Source organism: Giraffa tippelskirchi, chromosome 8 (assembly GCF_054371585.1).
Source record: "Giraffa tippelskirchi isolate mGirTip1 chromosome 8, T2T-mGirTip1v1.2.pri, whole genome shotgun sequence".
Classification (NCBI taxonomy): domain Eukaryota; kingdom Metazoa; phylum Chordata; class Mammalia; order Artiodactyla; family Giraffidae; genus Giraffa; species Giraffa tippelskirchi.
This window is the reverse complement of record NC_137282.1, coordinates 17433118-17455394: the sequence shown is the minus strand read 5'-3', so window position 1 is coordinate 17455394 and position 22277 is coordinate 17433118. Positions and strand designations below refer to the sequence as shown.

Here is a 22277-nt window from a genome sequence, read left to right as displayed (position 1 = left end):
ACAGAAGTAAAGACGGGGTACATTAGAAGGGTTTTCCTACTCAATGTACACATGTAAACTAGATATATCATAATAATCCAGTAAATCTGATGAATTTTTTTGGACTGTTAGGATAGAGCAGAGAACATAGCAAAAGCCTCGTCTCCAGAGCTGCAGTGCAAATAGTTAACTAAGCTTTTTACTATATCAAATTCTTTGCCACTCAGGAATAAGTATACAGTTCTCCCTCCAAGGTTAGAAATAAGGTGAAAAAGATCACAATTAATACTCTACTTAATTGATAAGAACAAAGGTATTTAAGTTACCTTCAAAGGCAGCCTTCATTTTAGGCCTGAACAAGACTTGACTGAAGAACACCTCCATCCCTTCTGCTGCTGATCAACCTAAGAGGCCAGGAGAGGGACAGACACAGGCTTGAGCAGTGGTCGTCTAAGTTAGTTCCAGGGAACCTAAGTTTCCCTCTTTACTATATACTATGTTAAAATTGTTCTGCCAACTTTTATTTAAAGGAAAGAAATATGCAATTTCTAATCCTGGTCAATGAGACCTTCAAGTATTTTAAGGGCCTGTTGACAAATTATGTCAAGATCTTATTGGAGGGAGGAGACACCTTAACAACTAATTCTGCTTCTGTGTCACAGCTTTCTGGTTATGTTGTGATGTCCCATGTAGGGCAGTCTGTACAGAAAATATGTGCTAGGCTTGCTAATCTATGGAAATTAATGGATTGGCATTGTGTGAACTTGGTTCACCTGGCTCTGCTAAGGTTAATACTGGTTTGTAAATCTGAAAACCTGAGGGCCAGATCCTGTCCTGTGATAAAATATCCAAGGTCACTTAGCTGTGAGGATCTTGTGAGGAAGCTAGCCATCTCTACCGGTCACTCTCCAGTCTTTCTAACTTCAGCTGCCATTTTACTAGAAGTTAAGGCAGGACATCGGTTTGGGTAAATTCCGGGAGTTGGTGATGGACAGGGAGGCCTGGCGTGCGGCGATTCACGGGATCACCGAGTCGGACACGACTGAGCGACTGAACTGAACTGAAGGCAGAGAAAGGACAACAGTAATTACTTGGGTTAGAACTGTGATTTTATAAAATCTTTCTTTCTTCAGTGCAGAAGGAAATAGTATTTCAGAGAAAGTCAAATGCCTTCTTGCTCAGATGCCTGCTTGATATTAACACCCTAGAATTACTTTTTTCCTTATATATGCATTGTCTCTTAGGATTTAGAGAAAGATGTGTCTCTGATAAGCTGTTTGATAGTATACAGTATCATCTGAAAGAGCTTGTGCAGTTTTTCCCCACTTTTTCCTATTTTCTTTACTACTACATACTGAGTATAGCAAATTTTAATTCAGACTTAAAATATTACACTGAAATTCCCAAGAACAATGAAATTTAAATTGTACGTATTAAACACTTACTTCATCTTTCTGTCCATACATTGTATATACATTATACAGATAATATGAAAAAATATATTATTGTAGTTTACTTCCAGAGCCAAAATTGAGAAAGTTAAGATTCGTGAGCTCTATCTAAACTTTCTTTTGATTGTATGTTTATAGTCTGTAATATATCATTTATTGATGTGAAATTTTATTTTTGAATTCTTATTTTTCCATAATAAAATACTGTTTGTTATCTCACTGGAGGAAACACTGTTAAGTTATAAATTATAATAAGAAATGAAGATATCCATGCCACACTAATGATTCAGATAGGTTATTTCATCTTTTACTTAGCTGTAGCCATATCACATAATTTGGTGTTTTAATGAACCAGTTTGTTGGCATTTAAATTCTGCACAATCTTGAATGGAGAATTTTATTTTATTATGGCATAATGTTAAACATAGAGTATTTGTGAACTGAGAAATTATGTCTTATTATTTTCATGCTTATTTGCTGAACAGATTTGTCCTTGTAACTTAATATTTTAAGGAAATCTGCACTTTTTTATTCTTTTAGTTTTTTTTCATGTTTACATAATTTTAAGCTTCTTCTTTTGTGGAGTTGAGATTCTAACTATGCCTACTAATAAATAAAGCAATGTATATTTAATGATGTACCTGGATAATATTTTGAAGAATTTTATTCCATTCTTAATGTGCATGTCCCTGGAAAATTAAGGGTGGCTTCCAAGGGACTTTCCACAAAAATAAGGGTAATTTGATCTCCTTAACCACCGAAGGAGTGCAGGCAGTGCTCATTGTTTCACTTGCCAGTAGATATTTTCAGCCCTTATTTGTGTGGAAAGTTAGGGCAAATAAGATCTTAAAATAAAATCTATCTTTCTCAGAAAACATACTCAATTAATAGACATTTAAAATAGTTGATGTGTATTGTTATGCTTCAATATCCATTGAAAGAATCCTTTTTATTAGCATCTTATTTACAAGTATGATTAGCTTCTATTTTAAGAATAAATTATTTTCAAAAAATTGGCTTATAATTGATATTTAGAATTTGAAGCATAATTCCTTTAGAAACAATTCTGTGGATGGTGGTTTTGATTCTCAGGGCAGCCCTCAAAAGACAGGTTGCAATATAAGTTCTGCAGAGTGGATGAGCTGACGTGACTCTGGGTCTTGGAGGCAGGGGTGCAGGAGTGAAGGGGGTGTGTGTTTACTCCATTTCCGACCTGTGAGGGAGTAGGCATTTGAAAGAGGGACATCTTCTCTGACCACCTTCCTCCTTCCTCTCTGCAAAATATTTCATTATTTCCCCCTCATAGATTTTTCTGTGATGCTCTATGTAATTTATTTTTAAATCTTTTAAAAAATTCTTTTACAGATACAAATAAAATTAAACTAATTAGAATATATGTTCCTGAAAACATTGACACGTACCTTATCCACATGGCAATCAAGATCCTGGAGAAAGATGGTGGTGACCACAGAGTGCTGTGCCACTCTTCATGTGATTCCAACAAAAAGCGATGTTTCCCCAGCACTGAAGAGAGCTCTTCAGATTCTAAGAGAAGCAAGGAAGAAGTAGACACTAGTACCAAGGTGTTAATTATATGTAGAATTTTCATACTGTGTCAGTGTTCAGTTTGCATATCCTCATACCAGAATGTTGTATTTTTCGGTGTGTTATAAATTCTGATAGAAGGTTACTTTAAAAAAAAAAATCTCTGTGCTATGTTTCCTTTGGTTTCATAAATCTGATCTGAGAAAAGAGATTTTTTTTTTTAATGATAAGAAAAGAGGACTATAATCCCATATATTTTAGCTTATTGTGTGGGAATGTCAGCTTAAATTTTACATCTACCTTATGTTGACTGTATAACCTGGAAATTCCCTTTCTTTCAGGGACTTCCCTAAAATTTGGGGGTCCAGTGGTTAAGACTCTGTTCTTCCAATACAGGGGGCACAGTCAGTCCTTGGTCAGAGAACTGAGATCCCACATGCCTTGCAGCAGAGCCAAAAACAGAAGCAAAACAAACCCAAATGCTACTATAAATACCTCTTCAGATGTTGGGATTTGTCTGCCATTCTGTTACTCTTTATGCTCCGTTCCTGTTAGACGGAATCTCTCAGGCACAAGGGTGGTTGTTTCTCATGGTCCTGGGCATATCCCAGTGCACGTTTGCATGATCAGAGAACGACCATGAGTTTAGTAGTATTTTACATGGTGTATTTTATTAAAATCACATGCTTTGAAAATTGCTGCTCTATGATTTATCTGAGATAAATAGTAATTAGAGAATAACTATTCTTTGACACTGTGACTCTACCAAATGATTGCCAAGACTTGAAAATTTGACATTTAATATCTTCTGGCCCTAAAGTTCAGTGATAAAAGTTTATGAAGATCATAATTAACTCAAAAATTACTTTAGTTCCTAGATGATAAATTCAGCATAGCAGTAGGTGGCTGCTACTATTTGTATTAGAGAAGTAGGAACTTTATTTCAGTTGTAATCTTTATAAGATTTCCAACAGTTAAACTCTTTTTCTCAATAGCTTAAAAAAAGAGGGACTGGTCTTTTAAAACTGTCCTTCAGTTAGATGTGTATATATTCATGTCCTAGATAACCTAATGAAATTTGTTTACCTGGAATTCTTTACATTATTTTGGCAATTGATTAGCTATAAGAAGGGCATTAAAGAAGATATATGTTGGGCAGTGGTAGTGAAATTTGGCTGCTATTCCCAGCCTTTTATTTCTGAAATCTATATACCGAGTGCGTAAGACCTTATTTTTTTCCCAGCTGTTTCTGTCAATACAGGAAAAAGTGTAACTTGTTATTTTTCCTGAATATTGGAGCACATTTATGGTGAAATATTGTTTCAATCACACATTAACATTTTTGCTTTCCTCCTATTGAAATAATATCATATTCTGACGACAGAGTGGAGATTTTTTTTTTAATCGGGATATAATTGCTTTGCAGTGTTGTGTTAGTTTCTACTGTACAATAGAATTACACAAAGTATTGTGCATGTGTACATTTGTCTTTTTTTCCTAAGTGAATCCCTACTTTCAGCAGATTCTCAAAAGAGTCTATGAAACAAAGATCATTTTTTTCCCCCATTTACTGAGCAAATATATTTTGAGTACCTGGGATGTCTCAGGAACTCTGCAAGGTCCTGATGATGCCTGAACTACTCCAAGTTTGTCCACCAGTGTAGATGTACACGTTGTGTGCTTTTTTAATCCCTAATATAACTGTGTGTGTGTGTGTGTGTGTGTGTGTACACATGCTCAAGCAGATGCCTTCCTCAGAACATTAACTTCCCCATTTTGGCATACACAAAGTTATTATGGATCTGAAATAATATCCAGTTCTTTCCTTCCCAAATGAGAGTCTACACTTGAGTGTCTAAAAATATGTAACAGGGTGGCAGGTAATTGCCTAAACAAATGATGTAGTGATTTTGTCTCTCATGTGTTTACTTTTGAATCAGAGATAAACTCTATAGATATCATTGTTTTGTTTTATTTGAAAAGGGAATGATGATGGGTATATACTTAGTAACTTAATGCAGGAGATGTAAGAGATGTGGGTTCGATCCCTGGGTTGGAAAGATCCCCTGGAGGAGGGCATGGCATCCCACTCCAGTATTCTTGCCTGAGAAATCCCGTGAACAGAGGTCCTTGGTGGGCTACAGTCCATGGGGTCGCAAAGAGTCAGACATGACTGAAATGACTTAGCACATGGCACAGCACGTGTTACTCGCCAGCAGTACAAATACATATATACATAAATATAATGTATATACTTGTTTTTTGTTTCTTTCCTATAGACTTCGTCTGAAACCTCCAAGAGACAATTACCTGGGTGGTTTGCCAGAGGAAATGAGACCTTACCTGATACCAGCAAAAAATCAGTGGCCAAAACCAAAAAGAAGGGTCTTTTTAGTTAAACTGGCAGCTGTCAGAGGAATTATGTGTCCTGCTGTATTATAAGAGGGAAGCTGTATTTCATCTCTGAAAAGAGTAGGGAGTGTTTGTTTAAAAATTGTTCTAATTTTGAAGTAAAACTCACCTATTTATTGAACAGCTGGCATTTTAAAACAGCCTTGGGCAAGCCACGTAAAGTTGAGTCTTCTGAGTCTGAGTGAGTACCTCCTAGGACAGAATCTTAAGTTACCTTCCTATGAGATTGCTTTAAGAAATCATGTCATTGCCTGTTTTCTAATCTCTTCACTTATTTCCATAGTATCTTTGGAATAAGTAATGTGCAATGATGTAATATAGGTAACAGATTAGGAGTTGTACAGTGATTATGTGTATGATATGAAATATTCCTGTATTACCGAAATTTTGTCTTATACATGAAGAATGCATAGTTATTTTACAAATTGTTTTTTTTTATTTTTAGAAGAAACTCTTGTACACATTTTAAAATGGTACTAGTGGGCCAGGCCAGTGAAAATGAAACGTTTAGGGTTCTGTGTAAATAGAGAAAAGAATAGAACAAAGGAGACCAAATGCACTAGACAGCTATGCACTTTGTATTTTACACATGATTTCTATTATTTTTCAAATAATAAAAAGTCTTTCCTACTGAAAATTATAAAGATATATATTTTCTTAAACTTTCATTTATTTAATTACCACTATGAACAAAGCTAGTGGAGGTGATGGAATTCCAATTGAGCTATTTCAAATCCTAAAAGATGATGCTGTGAAAATGCTGCACTCAATACGCCAGCAAATTTGGAAAACTCAACAGTGGTCACAGGACGGGAAAAGATCAGTTTTCATTCCAATCCCAAAGATGGGCAATGCCAAAGAATGCTCAAACTACCACATAATTGTACTCATCTCACACGCTAGCAAAGTAATGCTCAAAATTCTCCAAGCGAGGCTTCAACAGTACATGAACTGTGAACTTCCAGATGTTCAAGCTGGATTTAGAAAAGGTGGAGAAACCAGAGATCAAATTGCCAACATCCATTGGATCATCGAAAAAGCAAGAGAATTCCAGAAAAACATCTACTGCTTTATTGATTATGCCAAAGCCTTTGACTGTGTAGATCACAATAAAGTGTGATCACTGTGATCAATTTTCAACAAAGTGGAAAATTCTAAAAGAGATGGGAATACCAGACCACCTGACCTGCCTCCTGAGGAATCTGTATACAGGTCAAGAAGCAACAGTTAGAACTGGACATGGAACAACAGACTGATTCCAAATTGGGAAAGGAGTACATCAAGGCTGTATATTGTCACCCTGCTTATTTGACTTAAATGCAGAATACATCATGCAAAATGCTGGGCTGGATCAAGCACAAGCTGGAATCAAGATTCCTGGGAGAAATATCAATAGACTCAGATACGCAGATGATACCACACTTATGGCAGAAAATGAAGAGGAACTACAGAGCCTCTTGGTGAAAGTGAAAGACAAGAGTGAAAAAACTGGCTGAAAACTCAACATTCAGTAAACGAAGATCATGGCATCTGGTCCCATCACTTCATGGCAAATTGATGGGGAGACAATGGAAACAGTGAGAGACTTTATTTTCCTGAGCTCCAGAATCACTGCAGATGGTGACTGCAGCCGTGAGATTAAAAGACGCTTGCTCCTTGGAAGAAAAGCTATGGTTTTTCCAGTAGTCATGTATGGATGTGAGAGTTAGACTATAAAGAAAGTTGAGTGCTGAAGAATTGATGCTTTTGAACTGTGGTGTTGGAGAAGACTCTTGAGAGTCCCTTGGACTGCAAGGAGATCCAACCAGTCCATCCTAAAGGAAATCAGTCCTGAATATTCATTGGAAGGACTGATGCTGAAGCTGAAGCTCCAATACTTTGGCCACCTGTTGCAAAGAACCGACTCACTGGAAAAGACCCTGATGCTGGGAAAGATCAAAGGCAGGAGAAGGGGATGACAGAGGATGAGATAGTTGGATGGCATCACCGACTCAATGGACATGAGTTTGAGTAAGCTCTGGGAGTTGGTGATGGACAGGGAATCCTGGCGTGCTGCAGTCCATGGGGTCGCAAAGGGTCAGACATGACTGAGTGACTGAACTGAACTGAAGTACTTTGAGTACCTTTAACTTTTGATGATGTTGAAATTTGATTCTAATATCTCTTTATTTAGCACATGTAACTGAAATATCCAAAACCCTGCCACTGATTTGGGTAAATCATAGTTGATATAACTTTAAGCAGTTCAATATGTAGCATTTAATTGACTTATTTGTAAATAAAAATAGCTGTTGTTAATAAAGAAATACATGTTTATTGTAGAAAAATGAAAAAATCCAGAAAAAAAAAGAAAAAATCACAGAAGTTCCCATGGTAGGTAATTTGTTAACCCTTTTCATATATCTGGCCAAGCCGTTTTATATTCAGTTCTTTTCTTCATTACATGAGTAATACATGAATGAATATTCTTTGTGAAACATTCAAGCTACACTTAAAACAAAAGTCCCCCATAGTCCCTTTTCCCTGCATCCCAGTACCAGCCCTTTTCCAGGTAGCCCCTACTGAATATGTGACGTATACTTCTCCATAATCATTTCTTCTGCATTATGTGCTTCTGCATGTGTAGCTACACATACATTCTTGTTTTTTTACTTTTATTTTTATATTGAAGTACAGTTGATTTAAAATTTATATTTGTTTCAGGTGTGTAAAAAAATAGTGATGCAATAGTTTTATAGATTATATTCCATTTACAGGATTGTAAAATGTTGACTATATTCCCTGTGCTGTGCAATATGTTCTTGTAGCTCATTTATTTTATCATAGTAGTTTGTACCTCTTAATTCCCTAGTCCTCTCTCACCCCTCCCCATCACCCTGCAATTTTCTGTGATAAAGGTTTTTTTACTTAGTTTATTGTGAAGATCTTTGTATGTCAGTATATGTATCAGTCTATTTTTTTTTTTTACAGCTATATACTATGTTGTTTGGTAAATATACTGTAATTTATATAATCATTGTCTGTTAGTGATTTTGTTATTTTTTTCTATTTCAGATTATTTCAAGAAGTATAATTAGTATCAAACACAAACATGTTCTTTATTATATTTCACTTGGGTGTATTATGAACATGTTTTTCCATGTCATTAAATAGTCTTCCACAGAATCTTTTTTGGGGCCTTCTACAGTGTGGTGATTCTCAAAGTGTGGTCTGCAGACCGTTAGGAGTCCCTGAGACCCTTCTGGGGATCTTCAGAAGAAAAACTATTTTTATAACACCAAGAGGTTATTCACCTTTTGTAGTGTGTTGATATTTGCATTGGGGGTGCATAGCCCTGTGAGTAAAATCACTGGTACCTTACTGCAAATCAAGGCAAGGGCAGCAAATTACTGATCTCATTAATTCTCATTTCTTGAACACATTTTTCCAATATTCTGTGTGATAAAAAGGCAAATTCACATCCAGCACCTGTGCTGTATACCAAAGTATGATGGTTGGTTTTCATGAAAGCCCCTGTTTGGTTGTTTGGTTGTGGATTAGCTGCTTTTCTTCTGTGGGATATCGTTTTTACTGAAAAGAATGACCGAGAGAAAACACCGTTGATCATTGCTCCTAGGTGGAGGCATGGGAATCCCTAGATCGCCAAGTTCTCCGTTTTCCATGAGTACCTTCTGGGTTGGTTTCTTTTGTTTTGTTTTAAATCCTCCCTGCCTTCCTCCTCCTGTCTCCTGACTCCTTGCCAGAGTGAGTTTTGGAAGCCGTCCCATACGTATCTGCCTCATCACCACATATGAATAACTGGTTCAAAATGACCCTTGCACATTACAAAGTCTTTACCATAAGAACAGATGGACCGAACTGTAATTTCCTGGATGAAACATCTTTCTTCAGCAGGCTCAGGCCTGAAGTTGGCCTCAGGTTCATTCTTAGAAACAGGGAATTTCTTTTATTTATTTATTTACTTACTTCTTTTTTGCCCATGTTGTGGGACTTGTGGGATCTTAGTTCCCCGACCAGGGATTGAACCTGGGCCATGGCAGTGGAAGCACCAAGTCACAAACACTGGCCTGCCAGGGATGTCCCTGAGGAATTTCTTTTAGGATTCTGTTATGCTATCTCCCCCAAAATATGAATTGCTTTTTCTTCTGTGTTACTGGACCATAGGACTATGATAACAGTGTCAAATAAATCACTGACAGTTACTTAGAATTCAACAGAGCTATGGTCTAGATAAAAGCATAGAGGATTCTTCCTATTCAAATACTTTGCTTTAGAATCAACTGAGCACATGAAAGATTCAATGGAATGACCTTAAAGTCGTTGTAGAGTTACCATATATCTTATGAGAAGCAAAGAAATGCAAAACCATCAAAAACACTGAAGAAAGTCAGCTAGTCTTGATGGCAGCTGTGAATTGTGGCCATCTCAGCTGTCTGAGAAGACATTCCCATCATTCTGCTTGGGAAGGCAATCTAAAAATTACTTGGGATAATGTACTAACTTCCTTACTGGTTCAGTTCAGTTCAGTTAAGTTCAGTCGCTCAGTCGTGTCTGACGCTTAGCGACCCCATGAACCGCAGCACGCCAGGCCTCCCTGTCCATCACCATTCCCGGAGTTTACCCAAACTCATGTCCATCGAGTCGGTGATGCCATCCAGCCATCTCATCCTCTGTTGTGCCCTTCTCCTCCCACCCCCAATCCTTCTTAGCATCAGGGTCTTTTCCAATGAGTCAACTCTTCACATGAGGTGGCCAAAGTAATGGAGTTTCAGCTTCAACATCAGTCCTTCCAATAAACACCCAGGACTGATCTCGTTTAGGATGGACTGGTTGGATCTTCTTGCAGTCCAAGGAAATCTCAAGAGTCTTCTCCAACACCACAGTTCAAAAGCATCAATTCTGCGGCGCTCAGCTTTCTTCACAGTCCAACTCAGATCCATACATGGCTACTGGAAAAACCGTAGCCTTGATAGACGGACCTTTGTTGGCAAAGTAATGTCTCTGCTTTTAAATATGCTATCTAGGTTGGTCATAACTTTCCTTCCAAGGAGCAAGCGTCTTTTAATTTCATGGCTGCAATCACCATCTCAAGTGATTTTGGAGCCCCAAAAAATAAAAGTCTGACACTGTTTCCCCATCTATTTCCCATGAAGTGATGGGACCGGATGCCATGATCTTAGTTTTCTGAATGTTGAGCTTTAAGCCAACTTTTTCACTCTCCTCTCTCACTTTCATCAAGAGGCTTTTTAGTTCTTCTTCGCTTTCTGCCATAAGGGTGGTGTCATCTGCATATCTGAGATTATTTATATTTCTCCCGGCAATCTTGATTCCAGCTTGTGCTTCCTCCAGCCCAGCGTTTCTCATGATGTACTCTGCATAGAAGTTAAATAAGCAGGGTGACAATATACAGCCTTGACGTACTCCTTTTCCTATTTGGAACCAGTCTGTTTTTCCATGTCCAGTTCTAACTGTTGCTTCCTGACCTGCATACAGGTTTCTCAAGAGGCAGGTCAGGGGGTCTGGTATTCCCATCTCTTTCAGAATTTTCCACAGTTTGTTGTGATCCACACACACTGGTTACATGTGTTTAAACCTTGGAAAGATGAGAAGTAGAATACAGAATAAATTAAACCTTTGGTTATATTAGAGTTAAGAAATAAGTACATATTTGATAGTGTAAGCATTTGTGATAGTTGAGATATTTTAGCTTTTTAGAATAATAGGTTATTCTTGTGACTCATTTAAAATATACCATTGAAAAATTAATATATCCGTGTTGTTTTTAAGTCAAAATCCTACCAAGTCAAAACATTACTGGATTATTTAATAAGTCCTTAAATTTGTTATTGCATAGAAATAGTATCATCAACAAATTTCCCTTATATGAGAAATAAATCTATTATGCTTAGTATTAATATTAAGGTTAATACTAATATCTATTCATTAAACCCAAAGCTTTCATTGTTTTTTATAAAAATTAATAAAACTTCAGCCTCACATCCAGCTTCATTTTCTAACTCAACTTAAAAGGATTACTGAGAAATATGTACTTATTATGTGTTCATTCAATAAACATTTGCATCTATAGTTTCCAAGACCATTTGCTGACTTCATAAGAGATGGAACAAAAAGGAGAAAAAGCAACATGGATCCCATGTTCCAAGAAGGGAAGGTTTACTCTGTAAAGAATTAATAGAAGAGAACATCTCACAAAAGCATTTGCTTACAGGAAACACAACATTTTTAGGAAAATATTTATTTCGCATACTCAATAAGAAGTAAGAAAAAAGTGTATGAAAGACATTTTTCTCTGTGAAGGAAAAAAGGAGCTCCTATGAAGGGATCATAGTGATAGCATTCATAACTAATAATTTATCAGGCATTTGCTATGTGTCACAGCGTGTACAGTTAACCTTTGGGGTAACCTGTAGAACTGGAGTGAGGTACCGGCCTGTTCGTATACGTAGAATATACAAATCGGGAAGGAGATCACAGTCTACGGGTACGTTACCAGGTAGGTTAGAGACCAAGTGGGTCTTTCCCTTTTCTCAAATGGAACTTTCCTTTCCTCCCACCCCCCCCCCACCGCCCCTACTTTTGACTCAACCTAGAACTGATAACAAAGGTACTAAATTCTCCAGATTCTAAATTCAGAGCAGTAGAATTCTAGCTGTTCAAGTGATAGTGTCTTTTTAGCAAAAGTGGCCCCACTGTTTCTCTGTCTTCACTACTTTGAGAAAGAGGAACATTGGGTGAGAGAGAGAACTTGCTTTGCAAAGGAACATGGAGAACAAGAAACCTTCCAACTTTCCTTTATTGTGAGGAAGGAGGCTTTTCACTTGGATCTCCCATCCTCATTTCTGGAAGACTGAAGGCATTGGAACTGGGCACTATATTGAGTTGTGATGGTCTCTTTCTGGAAGCTCTGACCTGCTGGTCCAGCAGAGGACCTGATGTTCCTGGAGCTTGTAAATACCTGGGGCTGAGAGTCCAGGTGGAGCCCACCCTCCACTGTGTGATAACAGCGAGAACGCTTGTTTCCTGAGGGTGGAGTGGACCCCCTTGGAGGGCGCTGGGTTTAAAGGCCATCCCTCTGGTACCCTCAGAAGAAGGCAACTTAAGCAGTGAGGGTAACCCAGCAGCAGGAACACACTTGGCAGGAGATGGGAGAGAGGTGAACCCCCTTGAGCCCCTGGAGGGACCAACTAGCAAACCCCGAAGAGAGCCAGCATTCAGGTGATCGGCCAACAGACTGAGCAGCCACTAGTCAACTAGCCAGAGAGGCAGCCTCAGCCAGAAGACAGAATGAACAGTCCTGCTGGGCAATGGCATGCTCTTGCTTCTCCTCCCTGTCTCCCCAACTTTGAACTCCAGAGGCTAAGTGCATGCAAGAGGGAGGGGGTGTGAAAGAGACAGCTGGAACCGTCAGTCTAGTGGGAGGTAGATGTGGGGAGAGCTGGGAATCAGACTTGCAACTGAAGACGCAAAATCTGAATGGACATCGTTCAGACATCCCAAAATGATAGAAAATTCTGAGATTGGACCGAGTAAGCAAAGGGAGCCAACACCCAAGGGGAAAGGGGGATATGATACTTGGTAGAAGTTAAAAGTTATACCCCAACACGTGCACTTGTTATATGTTTGTAGGAGCAAAAACAAGCTGTGGATGAAACACTCCTAATTACTGAGTCAGTGGCTGGGTGTCCAGAGGCAGGCAGTCTACCTCCCCAGATAATACTTGCTGAACTCACTGTGGTCCCCTTACTGCGTTTGCTCCTTACTGTGTTTGCATATGTCCCTTACTGTGTTGGCTCAGAAATCTGGGTGTCAACACCCCATAGTGTCTCCTTTCAGTGGCAGATTCAGCCTCATCCCAGTCGACAGAGATGGAAGTAAATAGTCAACGAAGCTTTATTGAGAGCCTGCTATGTGCTATGTGCTTACTCCTTGGAAGGAAAGTTATGACCAACCTAGACAGCATATTAAAAAGCAGAGACATCACTTTGCCAACAGAAGTCCATCTAGTCAAGGCTATGGTTTTTCCAGTGGTCATGTATGGATGTGAGAGTTGGACTATAAAGAAAGCTGAGCGCCAGAGAATTGATGCTTTTGAACTGTGGTGTTGGAGAAGACTCTTGAGAGTCCCTTGGACTGCAAGGAGATCCAACCAGTCCATCCTAAAGGAGATCTGTTCTGGGTGTTCATTGGAAGGATTGATGTTGAAGCTGAAACTCCAATACTTTGGCCACCTGATGCGAAGAGCTGACTCATTGGAAAAGACCCTGATGCTGGGAAAGATTGAGGGCGGGAGGAGAAGGGGATGACAGAGGATGAGATGGCTGGATGGCATCACCGACTCAATGGACATGAGTTTGGGTAGACTCCGGCAGTTGGTGATGGACAGGGAGGCCTGGCGTGCTGCGGTTCATGGGGTCACAAGAGTCGGACACGACTGAGCAACTGAACTTAACTGCTCTGTGCCTGGCACAGTCCTAGATGCTGGGGATACGACAATGGCAAAGAAAAAAGTAAAATGTTCTGTCTTGAAGGTGGCAAGGGGATGAAGAGCAGAGCAGCTGGGAAGGGGTAGAGGGTTGTTTCACATGGGGTCAGGGAAAGCCATGGTGAGCTTTGGAATTAGCCTGAGTTTGACAATTTCTCACGGCAACCTTGAGCAGATCAATCCCGTCTGAGCCTCATTTATCAATGTCGTCTTATAGAAGAGGAAACAGGCTTAGAGTGTTTGTGAAATTAAATAAAGCACAGCCTTTTTCATAGTTCTTAGCACACGATAGGAGTAATAAACGTTAGCTCTTCTCATTCTTTGCCTCCGGGAAAGCTATAGGGGAATCCACATTAGATATAATCGAAGCTGCCTAGTGGATTGGTCAAAGAAAAGGGAGTTAGGTGATTTTAATATTTAAGGACACCGGATGGAGTGTATCAAAGTATTTGTCATTTAACAAAAGATAAAAAAGATTGGGTATTCCAAAACTTTTAAGAAAATAATTGTGATAATATTTGGGAGTTGATGAAATACTCTGGTTCGTGAGTTGATTATCCAAGGCCTTGTCTTAACATTTCTGAATATAAACCATTTTAAATTTCCCCAAGGGTTTACTGCAGCTGATTAAGGGTAGGGGAGTTTAAGCTGGGGAGGGCAGAGTACTGAAGATCGTGAGGACCAAGAAGGGAGAAACAGGGGCTTTGTGGACTCTAAGCCTTGAAGGAGATTTGGGACTTGACAAGGCCTGCAAAACCTGTTGGTTTTAGGTCCTAAGAGGATCAGGTTATTATTTTTACTGACTCCTTTGAATTATACAGTTTCAAGCACTAAGAACCCATCTGTTTCTTTCTCTTGCACCTTCATTTCATTCTCCTGGGGAGTAACCAAAGGAACACTGACCTCAGTGGTTCAAGAGCACCACCAAGTGGTAAAATGTGGTAATGGTAGGTGATACGGTACACAGAAAAATCAGATCATTTGCTTGGGTTTTATCTTCACGGGGCTTCCCTGGTGGCTCAGTGGTAAAGAGTCCACCTGCCAGTACAGGAGATGCAGGTTTGATCCTTAGGTCAGGAAGATCCCCTGGAGGAGTAAATGGCAACCCACTCCAATATTCTTGCCAGGAGAATTGCATGGACAGAGGAGCCTGGCAGGCAACAGTCCCAAGGACTGCAAAGGGTAAGATGCGGCTGAGCACTGCTACTGTCTTCAGGTGGCGCTCAGCTCATTTGTTAAGATTTGGAGGGAAAGGTGTTTACTCTGAGCCAGTTTTTATGAGCCACAGAGAAACTCGAATCTGTTTATTCATTTATGGAGCAGCCAAAATTTGAATCCAAGTCTGTTGGTCAGTTGTAAGATCTAAGTTCATTGGTTCAAGGGATAATAAGATTTTCTCTCAAGTGGAAATCTTCCTTGACCTGTGTTGAGAAAATCCTGTGGTTTCTCACAGTCTAGAAAGGGGCTTCTTAAAGCTTCTTTTCTCATGTACTCCACCACCACCATAGAGAACTCAACTCACAGTTTCCTATACATAATGAGAGCAATGTGTAATCATCGTTTAATGAATCTTTATGTCTAGTCTCCAAACCTAGATTCTAGGTCTTGAAGGTGGACCTTCACCCTTTTAGTGAAGCCTAGGGTAAGTAGCACTTCCATCTCCCCTCTTCTACCAACACCAAGAAGTGCATCACCCAGTCATTCCCTTTCAAGGACTCGAGATTAATTTCAAGCGGCAAGGTGATGGTGGGTGTGGTGGTGGAAGGGCTTGAGAAGGACTGGAGAAGTGATTCTAACAGTATAGCAAGATCAGCAAAATGGAATCCAGAGGGATTAATGAGCAGCTGGGCTTAAAACCTGCTGGGTAAACAAAATCTGAAATTAGTTTTCCCAGATAACTTTCAAGTCCCAGAAATGCTCTAGGCTTCCTCCATAATTTTCTCATTAATCAGGAGAACTCTGCCTTTCAAAAATGTTATGAAAGGCAGGTTTTTATATCCTTACTAGTTAATCCTGCTGTGTAACTTGGCACGTCTCCTCCATAATTCAAATGCCAGGGTCCCCAGCCTGCTGGCCCTTCAGTAAGTCTGCTCAGAGTTCTGTCAAATGAACTGAGATATTGATTTATAAATAAAACAATGTGCTGCCTGACTTTAATGATCTTAAAAAGGTAACTAATTTTTCAAGTGTGCTAATTCAACGTAACAGTAAAATTGCCTTGCATTTAGAAATACGTTATTTTAGAACCTACCAAATTAGCCTTCAGATTAGCTTTCAAAAGTTCAATTTCCCTAATGGAGAAGAGCTTATTTAACTCAGCTCCGACCCTGACTTCTGGTGATAAAGTGCCATGGATATATTCAGAAGCCACTAGTTTTATGGGCATTTTTTTTTAAGTCATAAAAATATCTGAGATGAGAAGGTCAGGTGATCTTTATTATTTTTGCTGAGATCCAGTGTTTACAGGGTATATGTGTGTGTGTGTGTGTGTGTATGCGTGTGTTTGTTCATGTACACAACTATACACATTCCTATAAATCAAAATCCTCAAAGTGAACCAACCATGAATGCCAAAATTGAACCATCCAGGTTAATTTCCTGAATAATGTATTGAATTGTACCTTCATAACAATTTCTTAAGCCCTAAGCCAATCCAATTTTAAACAAATATAAAAGTCCTAGTTTGATTTTAAGTGTATTTCTATGTTGTTTTTCCTTCTCCTTCTCTTCTCCTTTTACCTCCATAACTTCCCCAACATTGACTACCTGAAGCCAATGGCACAATATCCACAAAATTCTGAAGGAACGGAATTTTGATCTGAGACTATTATAGCCAATGCAGATATCCTTCAAATAAAGATTTCTGGCAGGTATTGCCTAATACAAAACATGCAAGACATGCAACACTCAAGAAAATTAAATTACCAATGCATGTAGAAAAATAAGAGTTGACTCAGAGGACATGAAAATAGAGACCCTGCATTGAATCTATTTAACTATAGATCTAACATTAAAACCCATAAGAATCATGGTTACAGAGTTCAATGATATAAATCTGAACAGTGTAAAACAATATAAGAAAAATCAAGCGGTTGGAAGAAGGGACATGGAAGAACATTTTCTTTATAGCAGAGTCAATTCTGTCTAGAACTTAAGCACAGGAGAAATGTGCTTAAGTTTTCCTCTATTTTTTTCTTATCCTTAGATATTTTACAAAACAATATCTCTTGAGAAAAAAGAACATTGATTTGATATTCACAATTTTCTGTCCATTAAACTCAAGTGAAATTAAATTCAGTACATTTATAACAGTGGTGTGATGCCAGTTAAGTAAATGTCATTTATCCTATGTTTTCATCCATCCATTGTCCATCAGTTCGATGAACATGTATGCACAGACACTTGCCCTCTTTGGAAAGTTCGTGTTAGTCGCTCAGTAATGTCTGCCTCTTTGTGACCCCGTGGATTTAGTCTGCCAGGCTCCTCTGTCCATGGGATTCTCCAGGCAAGAATACTGGAGTGGGTAGCCACTCCCTTCTGCAGGGAATCTTCCCGACCCAGGGATCAAACCCAGGTCTCCTGCGTTGCAGACGGATTCTTTACTGTCTGAGCCGACAAAATCTTCTTTTCTAACTTCCGGGGAGCCCACTGGACAGGTTTGAAATGTGTTCCCCGCAGCTGGGAGACACAGGGAACTGGGGTCTGACAACCGAAGGGCAGTGCCAGAGACTGGGAGGAGGACTCCCAGCTGCTCTGGTGGCAGAGCCGGGAGCAGTGCTTGCTGTGCAGGGAGCAGCCTGCTCTCCAGAGTTCATCTGGATGAATGATGTGTGCTTGTTTCGAGGGGACCAAGCGAGAGCGATGCCTGGTGTGGGCTCCTCTGGGAGCCGGTTGACTGACAGACTGAGGATAGCTCAGCACGAGGAGTCTGGTAGTACACCTTTGGATGCCCAAGGGTTTTCTTTCTGGAGTCATGGGAACTTCAGGGACCTTCTGATAAGCGCCTGAAAAGTACCACTGCAATCTATGAGAAATTAACAGCCAGACCCATCTGGAAATACCAGTCGAGGAAGAACCTCACTTAACCATAGTTTCACCATAGAAGAGAAAGCAGTTAGGAGACAGTGTAGATGGCAGAAGAAGCCCCTCTTCTGAATTGAAGGCAATGAAATTTGAAGGATGGAGAAAATGTAACACTAAGTCAAAGTTTGGGGACTTTCAACGTTATTATGCGACTAGGTATCTTAGCTTTTGAATTGAGGATTTTCTTATGATCAAAAGTCACTGGAGGATATTTTGTTATCTTCCAGGAGTTAAGAAAATTCTGTGTAGCTGCATCCAACCATATGTTTACCATGGTGTCTGGCATTTTTATGCTGCTCTGTCTTTCTAGAATGTTCCCCATCAATTGAAACTCTGCTCTTCCTTGAAAGCCCAGTTCCAATGTCACCTTTACCGTGAAACCTCCAGGGATCTACTGAAATGAAAACTTCTGCTGACTCCTCTACACTCTCGGAGCTCGTTCGTTTTTTTTTTCCCCCTTGGTTTAGCACAAAACAGACCCTCCCTAGAATTTCACCCACTGTCTACACTAAGCTGCAGCAATTTGCTAACACTGAAACAAACCGGTTCTCTCTTTTGCATGTATATCGGTCTCTCTATGCTCATGGGAAAAGGAGAGCAATATCACTTCAAAACTTGATGGAAAAGCAAATTAAATTCTTAGCCCTGAAGCCAGGGAAATCGTGAACCGTCACCTTCACCAGCCCAGCAAGGGTCCTCACTCCACGAGATTGACATTTAGGAAACAGGAGCACAGCTGAAGCCAGCGTGTTTTCTTTACCCTTTTCACCTGGGACAGACGGCATGCATCAGTGCACCCCCGCCTTTCCTGGGGGCTTTTGCCTTCGCTGTGATATGGTCCTTTGTTCTGTGCTGAGAGCCCCTTCCCACCGAGTGATGTCGGCCCGGGGCCACATAACACTGCGGAAAATGGAACGAGTGCTGGAAATGGGTCATACAAACTTTCAGGACCTTGTTGAAGCGAGAAGTCACTAAATTAGAGACACTGTGACTAGAATATCGATGGAACTGGGGTTTTACTTTGTGTGATGTTTTATGGTGACTGGGAAATGTCTGCCTCAGTGAACCCATTTTATTTTTTTAACATCTACGGGAACAGTACCAGTCCTGTCAGCTAACAGTAAATAGAGAAGCAAGATGTGCCACCTTTAGAGATGATGGTGTGTTCTCCCCAGGATGGGCAGACTTGGTGATGGCGTTACAAACAGAGTTTGGTAAGAAGGAAAGGGAATGAGGAGCTGCCCCCTCACCCCACCCCCAGGAAACTCTAGAGCCAATTCTTGATTAAATGGTGCAACCTGATGAACTGCTTCAGGGAAGTTTTCAGTTTCAGTATGTTAAAGACAAACAAAAACCTTCAGCGGCTTAATACAAAAATGGCAGCTCCCCTGCACAAGGGAAGGAGGCCCTTCTAATACCCAAATAAAGAGAAACAAAAGGAAACAAGAATCTTCTCTTCAGAAGTGACTACAAAGAACTTCATGCAAATAAGTAATATTTAATTGACTCCCAAATACCTATGAGCCTAAATATTTTGCTAGGTGACCTGTGAAAAAATGGAAAAGTCCAAATCCCTAACGACTGTACTTTCGGAAGAAATATATGTTTAATATCCTGAAGGGATCTTTCAGTGCAAGAAAGAAATGGACTTTCTATGCAGATATTTGGAAAACCTAGAAGATGCATTTAGAGGGCTTGTGAACACTTGAAACATCCTGTTTTCTCCCATAGATGGTATAGTTTTTTGGTAGGTGAAGCATTTTAATAAAATGCTCTCATATATGAATTTTCAAAGCTGTTTTCTGAGCTATTAAGCATTATCCTTTTCTGCATTGAAAAATTTGTTATAAGGAGCAAACTACTTGAAAAACAGGTGATTCCTTTTCATAGTCTTACTTTCAGTGTGAGTAGAAAAGATTGCTTTCAGCTTTCCCAACTCAGTGATGGGATGTTACTGTTCCTGGCTTTGTCTCTCATCCACTTGCTCCCCGGGCTCCGGATAGAGAGCCTCTGCTCGCTCTCCTTTGGGTGGTCTTGGTTTATCTCACAGCTCTCCTGAAGTCCCTCAGAGCCTGGTTTGTTCTGTCCCTGCAGACCTCCGCCTTCACCAGGAGCAGAACCGCCTACAGGGGCCCCATCCCTCCTGCTGGAGGCTTGTCCAGTCTGGGAGGACACGGTTAGTCAAGTGCTGGGTCTCAATTCCACTCTCTTCGCGTTGAGTTTATTTATTCTCAGTTTGGTACCAGGTTTCGTACCAAACTGAGAGTACATCGGTTCCCATTTGTTTGGCATCCTTGGTGGAGTCAGATCATCCCTTTACACCACTTGCTGTCCTTTGCATTGCTGGGCTGTGCTGTGTTGTTAAAAGGTTGTTCTAAGGAGACTCAGGTTAAAACAGGGGGACAAGCCCCGAAAGCCTGTTGTTTGAACCTGCCTCATGCATTTTGCAGTTCTTACTGGACAGGCATCTGTTTGAACAAACTTCGCTGTGAATTTCACAAATAAAACCAGCTGAGGGTTTTCCTTCCATGTCAGTTTTGTGTCCAGAGGGCTTGGCTTTCATGGAGAGAGAACATTCTCTGGTTTTCCATCTGAGGTCGCCGGGAGGGGTATAGATAGTCAGGTCTATGTTTTCACTTTGCCGATCAGTTACTCAGGGTCAACCTTGATCTGAACACATTAAAAGAAAAATCCTATCAGTCTTAAATTGCAAGCCGTTGTGATTCGCTTGATGAAATCTTGCTGGATCCCACTTGGTCCTGCCCAGACATGGCTCGTCCCTTTGTCCAGCGTGTCCTGCCGTTTGTCCCATCGTAGCCCCCTGGGTTATCAGATTGCCTGTTGTGGCATCTCGGTGCTCGTGTTCAAGTGACTTTGAAAGAGAAAAGTGAAAGGCGCTCAGTCATGTTCGACTTTTTGCGACCCCATGGACTTATAGTCCATAGAACTCTCCAGGCCAGAATACTGGAGTGGGTAGCCGTTCCCTTCTCCAGGGGATCTTCTCAACCTAGGGATCGAACCCAGGTCTCCCACATTGTAGGCAGATTTTTTACAAGCTGAGCCACAAGGGAAGCCCTCAAGTGACTTAATAATGGCCCCAAATGCCCAAGTCAGTGATGCTGGCAATTCGGATATGCTGAAGAGAAGCTGTATGGTGCTTCTTCAAAGCAGAAAGATGAAAGTTCTCGACTTAATAAGGAAAGGCAAGAAATCCTATGCTGAGGTCGCTGAGATCTACCGTAAGAAAGGATCTTCTGTCTGTAAAACTGTGAAAGGAAAAAGAAATTCATGTTTGATGTATTGTTGCACATCCAACTGCAGAAGTTACGGCCAGAGTGAATGATGCATGCTTAGTTAAGATGGAAAAGGCATAAATTTGTACAATACAATGTTTCCAGAGAGACCAGATTTATGTAACTTTGTATTACAGTATATTGTTATAATTGTCCTACTTTATGATTAGTGATTGTTGTTAGTCTTGTTGTGCCTAATCAATAAATTACACTTTATCATAGGTATCTGCATACAGGAAAAAACACAGTATATTTAGGGTTCAGTACTACCCATGGATTTGGGCATCCATGGGGGTCCTGGGATGTATCCATTGTGATAAGGGGAGACCATGGCACATTCATGCCCACTGCTGCCAGATTTCATGGGTCTAAGTCCACATCTGTTTCTCTGCCTGGAGAAACTCCTGCATCTTTCCTGTGCCCTTCTGGAAATACTGATTCTCATGCTTGTCTTTCTAGATGGCATAACTTTACCAAGGTTAAGTTGGGCTTTCAGCGGCCAGTCAGAGAGCATTGAACAAAATTGTTGAACAAAATTGTTCATTTGAGAGGTGCTTTAGAAAAGAAACAGGAAAAGTTTTTGAAAGCCCAGAGGGCAGTGTTGTTTGGATTGGTAAGGAGAGACCTCCAAAAAAAAGGTTCTGAGTCAAAAATTGCTTCCTTATAAGATTCTTTGGTCAAGGCTAACAAACAGTTGGACAGACGTCAGCAAGAACAAGCTAGACTCACTCCCCTGGTTACCCTCTCACTCCTGGTTTCCAGTTGCCTCCCTGGATCCAGCGCTCCTTCCCCCCAGTCCTTCTGATCTCTTTCCCCTTCCCCATGTCCAGACCCTTCGTTTTATCAACAATGCTCCTAAAATCCCCAAATATCCATTACTTTTAAAGATTCATCCTTCCTATGAGCCAGGTCTGAAAGCAACTATAGCATTTAAGCTTTGGATCTGAGTTGAAGTAAGAGCTGTAATGAAAGATTTCCCCAAACCCAAATAAGATCAGAAAATATTCACAG

At 40.2% G+C, this 22277-nt stretch overlaps 1 protein-coding gene across 10 annotated transcripts in view; it reads left to right on the top strand.

Moving 5' to 3' along the window:
* WRN (WRN RecQ like helicase) overlaps window positions 1–6024 on the top strand; it is a 119081-nt gene extending 113057 nt beyond the window's left edge. For all 10 annotated transcript variants that reach the window (XM_081523505.1, XM_081523506.1, XM_081523511.1 and 7 more), the window contains 2 exons: window positions 2796–3013; window positions 5255–6024. In XM_081523505.1, the coding sequence (XP_081379631.1) occupies window positions 2796–3013; window positions 5255–5374 (338 nt within the window). In that variant the 3' untranslated portion in view covers window positions 5375–6024. The remainder of the gene's footprint in view (window positions 1–2795; window positions 3014–5254) is intronic.
* The last annotated feature ends 16253 nt before the right edge of the window (window positions 6025–22277 follow it).